The following is a 13116-nucleotide window of genomic DNA, read 5'->3' on the forward strand; positions in this document are numbered from 1 at the left end:
TGAGGGCGGGCCCATCTACAATAGTAAAAGTATGATTGGTTCGCTGGCTGCCTCTCCACACTCTTATGATGACCGCAGTAAACGCTGATTGGACAGAGACTGTGTAGGCAAACAGCGTGTTGCGGGCGTCACCTCCTTAGCGCTGTGCAGTGATGAGCGTTCTGTAAAATAACAGCAACTTCGTGGGAAAGACAGGTAAGGGAAACACCAACTGTTTTATGATATTCTTATTTAAGGTTATTACCTTAATTCGTTCAAATGTACTGTAGTCGAATTTTGTATATTAATATCTTTAAAAGCTTTATGTGCACGGCTGCGATAGTGTGTTGACTGCATCTCTGTCCTAAACAGACACAATGAAACTTAAACACAAACCATCACAATCAACTGAGAGGGAGTTTGGAGGTGCACTAGGTGAGGGGATATTTGCTTACGAGTTATATGCATGATATGTTGGCTCTGCTTAATAGTCCGAGGGGTTTCTGAGCCATGTCTGAGCTCAATTGTCACATGTCCAGGTGCCACCTGCATCCCAGTGTTCCTGCCTTTGACAGTTCTGTACCTGCTGAGCGTGTGTCGGTCTCCAGCGGCTAGTGTGCTGCAGTGGCCTCCTCCTCTTACCCCCGCTGCCCAGTTATGGGACCCCTCAGCTGTGGTTCTGGTTGCAGGTTGGATCATCCTGCAGAGCTTTCTATACCTGCTGCCAGTGGGGAAGGTGAAAAGATGTATCTACTATAGTTCATCCAAAGATACATTAGGATGCTATTTTCAAGAATACTTTGCGTATTTATATCTAGTGTTAATTGAATTATTTTGGAATTGTACTCTTTTCTGTTTGTTCTCTAACTGATAGGTTTCTGAAGGATTAGTCCTTAGAGAAGGATCCAGGCTGAAATATCCTATTAATGGTAATATATAAGCTGTCTAACCTTTCAAATGTTACACAGTTTAAATATGGTTGTTATCTATATTGTATATGACGTTTAAGGTCTTATGTGTCTCAATCTGATTATATGTATTTGTCCTTGACATAATATAAGCATGCTAATCTTTGTTCTCGTGCACTTGTTTTTACTATATATTATACAGGCCAGAGTTCAAAGGTCATTATTTATTAACTTCCAGTTTCCAATCTGTATTTGTAAGTGTAAAGGGATAAAGGGATTTCAAAAGACAAATCTGTCATCATTTACTCAGCCTCAGGTCGTTTCAAACCTGTATAAGTTTCTTTGTTCCAATGAGCACAGAGAAAGATATTTGGAAGAATGTTAGCAAATTTCAGTTCTGGGACATCATCCACTACCATAGTAAGAAACAAATATTGTATTTTTTTGTTCTGTTGAACACTTTAGGGTTGTCACGGTAGCATAAATATGTCTTACAATACTATACCAGCTGAAGTATCTCGATACCAAGTAGTATCACAATGCTGTGCCGTGTTCATCATTCAAATCTATAGAAAAAACTAAGATTTAGATAAAAAATTATGTGTTTACTATAGTAAACTGTATTATACTTTGCACTAGAATATGTTGTTGTATTAACTGTAGTAATTGAATAAATTGTAGCAAATACTGTAGGATACCTAAATATGTACTATGGTAAGACTCAAAAACACTACTGTATATGAGTTTTAGTAGTTTACTGAAGTAAGATTGCACGTGGGAACTAATTCAAATGTGGGACAAATTTCATTGATGAAGCAGTCTTTATGAAGGGAAATAATAGGCTTACTTTAAATGCAGAACTAATACGTGGTGTAAATCTATCAATTAGTTATTGAATCATTTAAAACAAACATTCATTTAGGAGATAAACACTGCAAAAAGTCAGATGTAAGTTTTCAAATGAATATTACTACGCATATGCAACATTAACTACGGTACTACGATACTACCGTTTAAAAAAGAGGCATCCCAGGTATTTTGAAGCTTAAGCTTTGCAACCCTAGAACACATAATGAGTTATTCTGAAGAATTTAGGAAAACCAAGAGTTCTCGGTCTCCTTTGACTACCATTTCATTCTTCCTACTATGGTAGTCAATGATGTCCCGGAACTGAAAATGAATAACATTCTTCCAAATATCTTTCTCTGTGTTCATTTATATACAGGTATGAAATTACATAATGGTGAGTAATGATGAAATCATTTTCATTTTGGGGTTCTATCAAGTTATCACATACGTTCAGAATTCAGGACTGCATAAGTTCATCTCACTATTCATTTCTTACACAAAAAGTGTTGTATGTTGATAGTATATATGGAAAGGTAGTGAACTAAGCATTTTTCTCTCTCTTTTTAGGTTTTCATGCCCTCTGCATTACTGTTGCCCTGTTTTTACTATGTCTTGGGCTGGGGATGCCTCTTGCATATCTCTTTGAACTTTTGTTGCCTCTGGCTGTGTGTGCCATTGCTTTGTCCTACCTGTTGTCTATGTACCTGTACATTCGTTCATTCTGGGCTCCTAAATATGCTTTATCTCTTGGAGGAAACACAGGTGAGATAATAAGAGCACTTCTGTGAAACATACATTTTTATATTTATCTTAGACTGTATGTCATACATGAGTATCATAGGCATTTGCTATTTATTAATAACAATCTTTTGAAATATTTAAGATATCTCACTATTTGTTTTATTGTCATTTCAAGGAAATCCCCTGTATGACTTCTTCATGGGTCGAGAGCTAAACCCTCGCATTGGGGACTTTGACTTGAAATATTTCTGTGAACTCAGACCTGGATTAATAGGCTGGGTAAATTTTTTAAATAATGTATTTTATATCCAGTAATACAGCAAGTGTAAATCCAGATGTTTAAATTTATGCTTTATCCAAAGATATACAAATGAGGGAGATTTTAACATCAAATATATGCATGCACATAGTTCTGTATTCTATATTCTATACATACAGTTTTTACGTTTTAGGCATAGCGATCACCAGTTTACCCCATAATATTAGATCTCTTCTCTTGTTTCTCAGGTAGTTATAAACCTGGGGATGCTGATGAAAGAGGTAGAGCTAAGGGGCTCTCCATCTCTCGCCATGCTGCTTGTGAATGGCTTCCAATTCCTCTATGTCACAGATGCTTTATGGAACGAAGTATGAGAAAAAATATTTAGGATATATTTTTGTTCCATTCTAAAATAATGCTCATTCTACTGTTGTGTCTTTCTTTGCAGGAGGCTGTGCTTACAACTATGGACATTGTACATGATGGATTTGGGTTCATGTTGGCATTTGGTGATCTTGCTTGGGTTCCTTTCACATATGGCCTTCAGGCCATGTTTTTGGTTGTGCACCCACAGCCACTTAGTACCTTGGGAGCAGCAGGAATTGTTCTTTTAAATGGTATATTTGTTATGTGTGTGAAGATCACACAATTTGCATCTTTCTTAATAAAAATTTCTGTTGAACAGTCTCCTAATGCTTTTTTTCACAGGAATTGGGTATTATATTTTTCGAAGGTCCAACTCTCAGAAAAATCAGTTCAGAAGAGACCCTACACACAAAAGTGTAACACGTCAGTATTGTTTAATCTTGATGTTTTTACAGCATACTGGGCATTTGTATTTGATAAACAATGTTCTTAAATTCTAAAATATCAACATTATTGAATAGTCACCCAGAGCATTTGGAGAATAAATAACACATTCACCCATCCTCTTTGTCCGTTTTATTAATTTCAGATCTAGAAACTATTGCCACCGCAACAGGAAAGCGCCTGTTGGTATCCGGATGGTGGGGGTTTGTCAGACATCCAAATTACTTGGGGGACCTTCTCATGGCTCTGGCTTGGTCCCTACCATGTGGTAAGTATTTCAGAACCATAATCTAGTGTTGATCCGCACTAAATATATTAACACCATCAGTTTATTTTCCTCTTTTTTTTACTCTAGGAATGTCACATATTTTGCCTTACTTCTATGTCATATATTTTACCATTCTGCTCATCCACCGAGAGGCCAGGGATGAGAAACAGTGCAGAGCCAAGTATGGTCTCGCTTGGGATACATACTGCAAACGAGTGCCCTATAGAATAATCCCTTACATTTACTGATGCAGACTTTGAAGACCTTACAATAAAATACAAACACGAACACTGATGTGGGTTAGTGCTAGCCAGCACTGGTGCTGAATCACTGGAGCCTACTGAACTTATCATATACAATGTCGTTTTAACATCAAAACTAAAGAGCAAAAGACACAAACTCCTTTGAAACATAGTGTTTAAGGTTGTTTCTATTATGGTTTTATAACGATTGTTAATGCTTATGTTTTATGTTTTGTAGTGCATTGCATGTATATTTCAGTGCTTTCTGAACCTATAAGTATGTACTTGCTTATAAAACTCATTTTTAAAGAAGCCCAGACATGACAACCCAAAGTAATAAAAACGTTTTATTATTTTACATTATCTCTGAAAAATATTGTTGACTCTCAAAAATTAAACAATTTATTCCAGACACAATTACTTCAATGACAAATTACTGTTTATTTATAAATGTTTCATTTTTAAAATCTCACTCAATTTCTTCTATCATCGCACCTTTACCTCTGCTTTTTTTCAGTCTCACTTCTAAATCTTTCTTCTCTCCCTCTAATTTCATCCTCTCAATGTCCCTCCTCTCATAATCCATCCACACCTGTCTTGCCAGACTCCTCACTGCAGCAGAATTCTCCATCACCCAAGACTGGAAAAACTCACACTTTTTTCCTGCTTTGAAATACATCCGTCTCGCCTGCTCATCAGCTTTGGGAACAAAACTCTTTGCTTTATTCAAAGCTGAACGTAGTTGGGACAAAGCAGACAGCGAGTAGCCCACAGTGTTCTCTCTGCTCTTTCCAGACAGAACGTGAGCCACGGCTTTCACGGCTCGCAGCGGAGCCTTGGGGTCTTCACAGTCAAATTGTCCACTTGTAGATACAGCTGTTATTCCGGCTTCAACAGCCTCTGGGACAGAACTGAAGACACTTCCTTCACCAAGAACTTCTGAGATGCCTAGTACTACCTGACAGAACTCCAGCAACATTTCTTGTTCTGAGATGTCCCCGTTGACGAGAGACAGCGAGAAGGTGTATCCATAGATAACATTGACTAGGTTGTACTGCACTAGAGGAGATGAGTTTGAGGAAAGTGTGTGAAGAGGTGGGATCTTTGCACTTATGGCAGGGATTGAAGAATTTGATTTATTAACTGGTTTATCTTTTTTTATCACCTCTTTTTCATTTACCTCTTGTATTGTCCCCAATGCAAATTTTACTTTCCTTGTGTCTCGTTTAGTTTTTTCAACACTGGCCTTTGTCTGTCCATCTTTTTTCTCATTCACATCATAAATTTTTTCATCATTCTCAGATTTTAATTCCTCTATAAGTGCTTTGGTGTCTTTCTCGTGATTTTCCCACCAGGGGCTCCACAAGGCAACCAGGCCACCGATACCTCCTCCTTTCACCAGTGCTTCAAATTTGTCTTTTTCTTGGGGCGATAACAATGACCAGAGTTCCTCTTCTGAAAGAGAGTCAACATCCAGCCCGGCTAACTTTTCTGTTAACTCGGTTTCCTCTTCTTCATCACACCCATCTATGGCATTACTACCCTCTTCGATGTCTTGTAGTTTTGTTAGTATCTCAAGTGCCTCCTGGCTATCCTCGTCGCCAGCTGACTGAATCTCTGCTAACCTCGAAAGCAGCTCCAAAGCATCTGCGTCTTGTTGTGTCACATTAGTTCCTGTCAAGTTCCTTAGCAAATTTGTCGTACCTCCTTCATCCTCTGCACTTTGTCTGAGCCTTAACAGAATTTCCTGCATCTTGCTTTTTCCCTCTTCATCTGTGACACCTTGAGATTTCAGCTCCTGGAGCACAGACTCTTTATAAAACTCCTCAGAGCAGGCAGAGTGATCAGGACTGCGATAACAAACCAGTCCACAATATGGGATGTTACACCTGGGACAAGTGTAACAGGACGGATTGGATAGGCAAAGCCCACATGGCCTGAGAGAATATGCTACGTTTCCATTAGTAGTTTCACATTCTATCTCTGTGGCTGGTGTCAGGGGGGTTTCAGAAATCCCTCTTTTGGGAAGTACAATCCTGTCATTAGTTACGGATTCCGGATCTGTTTCTTGCCAGTCAGAAAAGTATTGTTCTTCCCTTGCTGAAATATCCGTGAGTAACGAACGTAGACTGCCAGGGATTTTACGTCTAACAACTCGATCCATAAGGAGCTAGTTTTTCGAGGTAGATTGCATTTCTTTAATAATTCTGGTCTGCAATTTAAACGAAAAGAAGGATAAGTTTAACATTATTTTACAGACGCAGCGTTTAAACAGATATCGTATGCCGTTTATTATTCCGCAGTAAGGTTTGTGTACATGTTCTTACCTTATAGAAACGTCTATCCACATACATGAAAATGATTCAAATGTAGTTTGGAGTACTTCTTGTTAACATATTTCTTCGCAAACACGACGCTTCACGTTAGATTGCCGTTTTGACGCAACATGATGACGTTTACCTTTACCAGCTCTTCAAGCGGAGGAAACGGCGCAAAATTTGCGCAGACACAGCCGCAGAAAAAATGAAGATCACTTCAGTTTTGCCTTTAATCAGCATTTCGGCGTGTATTTTTGCAAGTATCTGTTGAAATTAACGAAAGAATAGCTCCAGGAATAACCCAACAGCAATGAGAAGGACTGAGAAAATGCAAAAACGCATATAAATTGTGAAAAAAAAAATCTGGGTATATTCGTCATATTTTTAACCGACCCTAAAATGCATGTAAAACATTGGTGTTTTGTTGTTTAGACATTAATATAAACTTGTTTTCTTTGCAATATTCAAAATCTGCAAACATCTTTGTTATTTCGACCAGACCAGCTTTTCCAGTTTTAATAATCTACAAATAAATGCAAATAAAAAACAATATTTTCATTTGGGAGAAATGTTGTCAGACTCACTAGTTCACAAAATGAAACCAAAAATACAATTTCACGTTGACCCATATCTATAAATAGTGAATTCAGGAAAAAAAGTGAAAAAAATCAAATTTGTTTACGCAGCTGTGTGTTATGTTTCAGACACACATATCATCACACATTCTGTTTTAGGACATGTTCTTATATTTATTTAAACTAGGAAAGCATGTTTTATTTACAAACTTGAATACAAAGCAAAAACACAAACATTGTAAATCAAAGCCCGTGTTTAGAATTTACATTACTTTTTCATGTCTCTTCTCAGCCTTCGTATTGCCATTTAATAAATAAATAATTAAAACCCCTTCTTCAGTAACCAGTCCTTCAGCTCTTTTTCAAACGGTCCTTTAATTCGGATGGTTCCAGTTATCTCATTGACCTGTGTTGGAGGATCTTTGCCTGTGAGCCCAAGCAGAAACTCCTTCACATCCTTGTTCAGTGCCTGTAAAACATAAATTAGATTAATAAAATTAAAAATGAAATTCCCCAAGGTATTTCTCACATCAGATAATCTACGAAGCTGTTTTCACAGTAATATAATGAACACCCATATTTGTTTGGAAGTTTTCATTCATTCCACTCACCCATATGTCTCCCTCGATTTTCCTGAGCAGAGTGCTGTCTTGATTTCCATGCTTTATATCAGAGTACACAGGTACATTGTGCATTCGGGAGCGACGGATCATGTAAGGCAGCGAAGGTGGTATAGCTGTGTAAATATGAAAATAAAATCTAACCATGGGAGACCATTATAAAACTTTTGGAAAAATACACAGCACCAATCGTAAGTAAACACATGCTACAACTACGTGTATACCAGAAAGTGTATACTAAGAAATGCAGTAATTTACCTGATGGTTGGATCCATCCTGACGGAGAAGGACCATCGTGTTTAGGGGGAGCTGGGATGCGTGAAGGAGGAATGAGCCTCTCTACAAACCTGTACTCTGCTGTAGATTCAATGACACTCACTGGTCCATCAGAACTGTTTTCTACCTGAAAAAGACAACAAAATCACCCGGTTGAACACTTTGCATAGGTTTATATCATGCACAGACCACATTTAATGCCGATCTACTGTTGTGACATGTCAGCTCACGCAAAATGATTATGGAGGGTAAAAGTACTGCTTACTTTTAAGCAAGATCCAACACTGAAAAAACGTGTAGCTGGACGGAAAGCTCTTTGGACAACTCTTGAACTGCGACAGAGTGTCAAAGACATGTTTCTAACGGAGGCAGACATTTCTCTTTGAGACAGGAAGAAGGTTAGTCGAATTTTCTTACGTCATCATTTTGAATGAAGAAACTTTATTGGCATTGGATACATATCAAAATAATATTTCTCTAAAACATGAGTTATCTAAAACATACCCGAAATATACATCTACAAAATTACTAGTACCAATAATTGATACGCAAAAATAATGTATTAAATAGAACTGCGCTTTTTGCCCTGCTCTATGGGACTTTTACGTAACTCCTACGAAGAGCACGTGCAGGAAATACAAATATTGATAGACAGAAATATAAAATATTTTGGTGTTGGTGGCTTGAATTTGTCGCTAATAGTTGTCGATATCAATTTATATAGGTACTGATCTTAACTTATAGTATATATATCAATGTAAAGAAACTGTGAATCGCAGTACATTTATGTTTCGTGCTTTTAAAGATTCATGATGCAGTAGTTTGTTCGTGCCTAGACTCGGCACTCCATTCATCTGAACGGGTCAGAGACTGAGACTGTTGCCCATATCAAGGTACATTGACGGATTTTGATTCTCGTACTGGATTTTATTTGTTTATTTTGTAATAACACGAGGGTTTTTAAGGCACAGATTGAGTCTTTGGAGGGACTGGCTTGTCATGATAAGATCATATCTATCTGTGGGTCCGGAATGGAGAAACTTGGCACTCTTGACGTGTCATCAAGGCTTTGGGAGGCCAGGTTTAAAGAGACCCACAATGTGATTGTTAAATTTAAGATGAAAACATTCACTAGAAATTAGTTGAGTAAACGTTAAAAGACTTCGAAAAAAATCGAGCTTATTGTCCAAGTATGATTCTATTTGATTTTGATTTCCCCCATCAATCCCTGTAGGATCAGTCATGGTTGATTTAATGCACTAGTTCTGACTCTCTCAGGTGGACGAGCAAGAGAAAAGAAGAACAAGACCGACATGACAAATAGGAGAACTCACTACAATCGCAGATTTGTAAATGTTCTGCAAACATTTGTCAAAAAGAAGGGGCCGAATGGCAACTCATTATTTGTTCATAAAAACATTACATTACATTCCCTTGGATGAGTCAGTATATTACTCAGGTGAAAACTGAAATTAGCATTTGGATAAAACTTATTTTGTAAACTGTGAATCACAGGGACTTTACATTATGTAAAATGAAGCGTCTGTAAGTGAAATTTTGCAAATAAACATGTTTAATGAAACACGACCGTAAATTCATTCTTATATTAGCACAGTTTTGCTAAACATTTGCAGGTTTGCATAGGCTCTCTCTCCACTGTTGTTTTGGTGATTCGTTGCACATAATGTCAATTTAGCCAGTTCAGCATCGCTATGCTTTCTTTGTCGCCTTTCCCACTGGATCAGCAATCACCACGACGCCCCACGAAACCACTCCTGGAGACAAATGAAATCAGATCAAAGTGATTGACCACTCAGTCCCTTTTATGATGCACAGACAGCACACGCAAAATCTCACCTGCTGCAAATGCGATCTGGGCAACTGTGCCCAGAGATGTCGGCCCACCTAGACGCATTGTTTTACGCGCCTGCATGAATACATATGCCCCACCAGCCAACAGTCCACCGCCTGATAAGAGTCGACAGCTCCAGCAACTGCCGAATAATTGTCGTTGCGCCACTGATGTGACAGGACTCAACTGCTCTGTTGATTGCGGTGCACTGGACATGGCCAAGCTGATCTACCTTTTCGCAAATATACCGTTATAACCAGTAGCAAGCGCTGTTTTCCAGAAAATTTGGGAACATTTTAGATGCTCATATAGTAGAGGACATCCCACTGAGAAAGATCTGCATGACCTTACACCGGAAGCGTTTACGTTATAGTTGTGTCCGTGCAAGTCATTTCTGCTTACAATTTGCGCAGAAACATTGACATTACGATTACACAGTTTTAGAATTATTGATGTATGAACAATAGCTATTAGTTAAATACGTTTTTTATTTAAATAACTCTCCTCTACACTGTTTCGACATAATTTAAAGATTTTTTATAACACAAATGTCATCTACAACAAGCCGTCTCATTTTTTACATACAATTATCGTATATAGAGCAACAATGCTGTTTCCAATGACGTTGATTCTTTAATTACTCATAGTTTAGTTTATTTACAATCATCAAGACTTAAATATAACAAATCTGCCCTTATACAAGATGCGTATGCAAATAATTTATCTAACTTTATTGATAACTTGTTTTAAATAAGTCTGCGTGGTCCTCCTGCAGATTCCCATAAGAATATGAGTCTTGTTTTTTGTGCAAAACGCATTCATCATTTAGGTCCACCATATCCACGTGCAATATTATCTGGGGTCTCTGCAGCGTTCTTGAGAACCTGAAGCATGAGGGCATTTCTCCTCCTGGTCTCCTCCATACGGGCAGGGTTAGACTCCGGCAGATTCTGAGAAAATAGAGTAACGTTAATATATGAATGAAAGTAAAGATCGTCTGCAATGAAAAAACAACGCATTTCTCTATTATAACAACATAACGATCCCACGTAAATTAATAAGTCTCCCCCACACGTAGATTCAGTTCATTCTCTGCCCTGCCGCTTGTTTACAAACAACAAAAAAAGTATTTTTAAGATAGTTACAGAACAAACCCCCCAACTGAGTGAATATATCAATTAAAGTCTGTTTACCCTGTACAATAATATAATAGTACCTTTACGAGTTCCCTTTTCCTCTCTTCTCCAGGAACAATTATGGCCCACATACCATAGCCAGCCCCGACAGTCCCGACCAGGGCTATAGAGGTGAGTATAGTCCTCATGCCACTCATGATGTGCACAAACTCTCCGACAGCATTAACAATCTAATAATTTAACCCGTGATATGTATTATACATATACCTCAGCTCCCAACTCGTTTCACAATGTCAGTTGATGGCACGCAGTGCATTGTGGGAGTTCTGCATTAGCATTATACAACCTTTTAAACAGCTAGCTAACGTTACTGGCAGACAACTCTTTGTGATCGATGTGTAAATGGACATGTACACGTGCTTGCAAATCATGGTAACTTTCTTTCTTTCGTTCTCAATAAGCGGTTTATCGTATGCTATCATAGGTAGGATATTTATAATTGTTAATTATTAATAATTATTTATTTAACCAAATGTAAAATATTTGATAAAAACATCACTGAAATGCAAACAGATGTAATGGAAACTATAGTGTCTATAATGGTAGTTTGGTGGGATGCTTTTATGGCGGATGGCGACCGTAGAACACCAATCCTGCTGCTGGAATAAGTTCCAAAACAAAACACGGTTAAAAAAGGAAATGCTTTACAAAATACTTTTTTAATGCAACGTTTTATTAATGCAACGTATTGCTTCCCGAATGCACTTTAACTAAAATATAAGTAGAAGGATACATAAGTAACAGATGAAGTTCCTTTTATTTCCCACTAGATGGCCCTAAAGTAGTATGTTGTATTGACGACGACTGTATACGAACTTTATGAGGGTGTGCGCGCGATTGTGCGTGTAAGTCCTTGTTTATATATCCCGGTGGGGACCTGAACACTGACCAACTCATGGGGACTCGGGTAACCGTGGGGACCAAAATTGAGGCCCCCTTAGGCATAAAAGCTTATAAATCGTACAGAACGATATTTTTTGGAAAATCTACACATGTAAAAAGTTTTCTACGATCTTTAGGTTAAGAGGATAAAATATACAGTTTGTACAGAATAAAAATCATTACGCATATGGACTGTCCGCATGGAGATAATAAATCAGAAATGTGTGTGTGTGACTCATTTCAGGATGAGTGGGTGTGTAGAAAGAACATAAGTGCCGATAATGTGTGTACATCAGAGTCAAGGTGCAGAATAGACAGCTGAAACAGAAGGTACATATTAGTGTCCCTTTAAGCAACATTTTCTCAGCTTGATCACATGTAGAGCTTTGTTCATCCGGGATCACCATGGTAACCACAGTTTCTGCACAGCTACTAGAGTTACAGTTATGGGTAGTACTATAAAAAAATTGTGGCAACATGGCGTAAGACACTATATTCAAACAACGAAATCAATCACATTATTTGAATAAAAAAGATAGAAGAATATCACATATTTCAAAGAATTTATATTTTACAGTGATTTTAGAGTATAGTAGATATATACGGATGTAAAAAAAGATTATTAGGGTAATTTATTTGTAATGGATGCTAACCTTAATGAAGTAGTAGTTTGTATGTAAGCATACAATCGGAAAGCTATATCATCCCAGAAAACAATAGAGTGAGAAATTGCAAAAAAAATAATTTGTTTCAGTTTGTCAAAGTTAACAGTTTTGGCTTGAAAGATTTCAGAATAATGGTATTTTTTTGTCTTATCCTGCAGAGCATTAGGGGGTAGCGTGCATGTTGTGATCACTAGATTCCTTCACCCCACCTATACTAATTTAAGGCTCAAATCTCTGATGTTCTGAGGCAGAGAGAGGTCATTTCTACTGGCTGTGTTATTGCTTGAACATTTAATCGTTTCCTGCCTCTCACACCCCCCACCTCCTCTAAATCACTCAGTCTATAATGACACCTCTCACGCCAACCCCCTGGCTGCCTTTCCTCTCTGATTGCTACAGTAACACTTGCAGATGCCTGCTCCTGTTGCCATGACAGCCGCTTTTTCCCAGAAGGTGCACTGGTGATCATTGAAGGAAATATTAATGTGTGCGAGTGTGTGCCAGCATATGTAGACTAGTGTGTGCCTCATAGTTTACATTCTCCCCTGGTGTGTGTTCATGTAGATATTTTAATTATAATAGTTTACCTTTGTCTGCTTAACAACCTGTTATGCATATGAGCACACACACATTGTGCTTCGTGATGTTCTCAACAGCATTTAACGCCCCTCAACAC

At 37.9% G+C, this 13116-nt stretch overlaps 4 protein-coding genes across 4 annotated transcripts; 1 reads left to right on the forward strand and 3 right to left on the reverse strand.

Moving 5' to 3' along the window:
- The first annotated feature begins 82 nt into the window (after positions 1 to 82).
- On the forward strand, positions 83 to 4504 carry tm7sf2 (transmembrane 7 superfamily member 2). Its single transcript, XM_079448769.1, has 11 exons — positions 83 to 195; positions 352 to 414; positions 519 to 715; positions 854 to 908; positions 2304 to 2498; positions 2653 to 2756; positions 2985 to 3104; positions 3185 to 3353; positions 3445 to 3525; positions 3692 to 3814; positions 3902 to 4504. Exons 2-11 carry the CDS (start codon positions 357 to 359, stop codon positions 4060 to 4062), a joined length of 1263 nt encoding a protein of 420 aa, XP_079304895.1. The 5' UTR covers positions 83 to 195; positions 352 to 356; the 3' UTR covers positions 4063 to 4504.
- znhit2 (zinc finger, HIT-type containing 2) lies at positions 4385 to 6572 on the reverse strand. The gene is made up of 2 exons (XM_079448768.1): positions 6384 to 6572; positions 4385 to 6268 (listed from the first exon to the last, which is right to left on the reverse strand). The coding sequence occupies exon 2, from the start codon at positions 6218 to 6220 to the stop codon at positions 4526 to 4528; it is 1695 nt and encodes a 564-aa protein (XP_079304894.1). The 5' UTR covers positions 6221 to 6268; positions 6384 to 6572; the 3' UTR covers positions 4385 to 4525.
- Positions 6548 to 8424, reverse strand: mrpl49 (mitochondrial ribosomal protein L49). Its single transcript, XM_079448770.1, has 4 exons — positions 8111 to 8424; positions 7828 to 7972; positions 7561 to 7685; positions 6548 to 7418 (listed from the first exon to the last, which is right to left on the reverse strand). The coding sequence occupies exons 1-4, from the start codon at positions 8219 to 8221 to the stop codon at positions 7272 to 7274; spliced, it is 528 nt and encodes a 175-aa protein (XP_079304896.1). The 5' UTR covers positions 8222 to 8424; the 3' UTR covers positions 6548 to 7271.
- A 1795-nt stretch (positions 8425 to 10219) lies between these two features.
- uqcc3 (ubiquinol-cytochrome c reductase complex assembly factor 3) lies at positions 10220 to 11127 on the reverse strand. Its single transcript, XM_079449337.1, has 2 exons — positions 10914 to 11127; positions 10220 to 10647 (listed from the first exon to the last, which is right to left on the reverse strand). Exons 1-2 carry the CDS (start codon positions 11028 to 11030, stop codon positions 10519 to 10521), a joined length of 246 nt encoding a protein of 81 aa, XP_079305463.1. The 5' UTR covers positions 11031 to 11127; the 3' UTR covers positions 10220 to 10518.
- Between the last annotated feature and the right edge of the window lie 1989 nt (positions 11128 to 13116).

Source organism: Barbatula barbatula, assembly GCF_947034865.1.
Source record: "Barbatula barbatula genome assembly, chromosome: 24".
Lineage (NCBI taxonomy): Eukaryota > Metazoa > Chordata > Actinopteri > Cypriniformes > Nemacheilidae > Barbatula > Barbatula barbatula.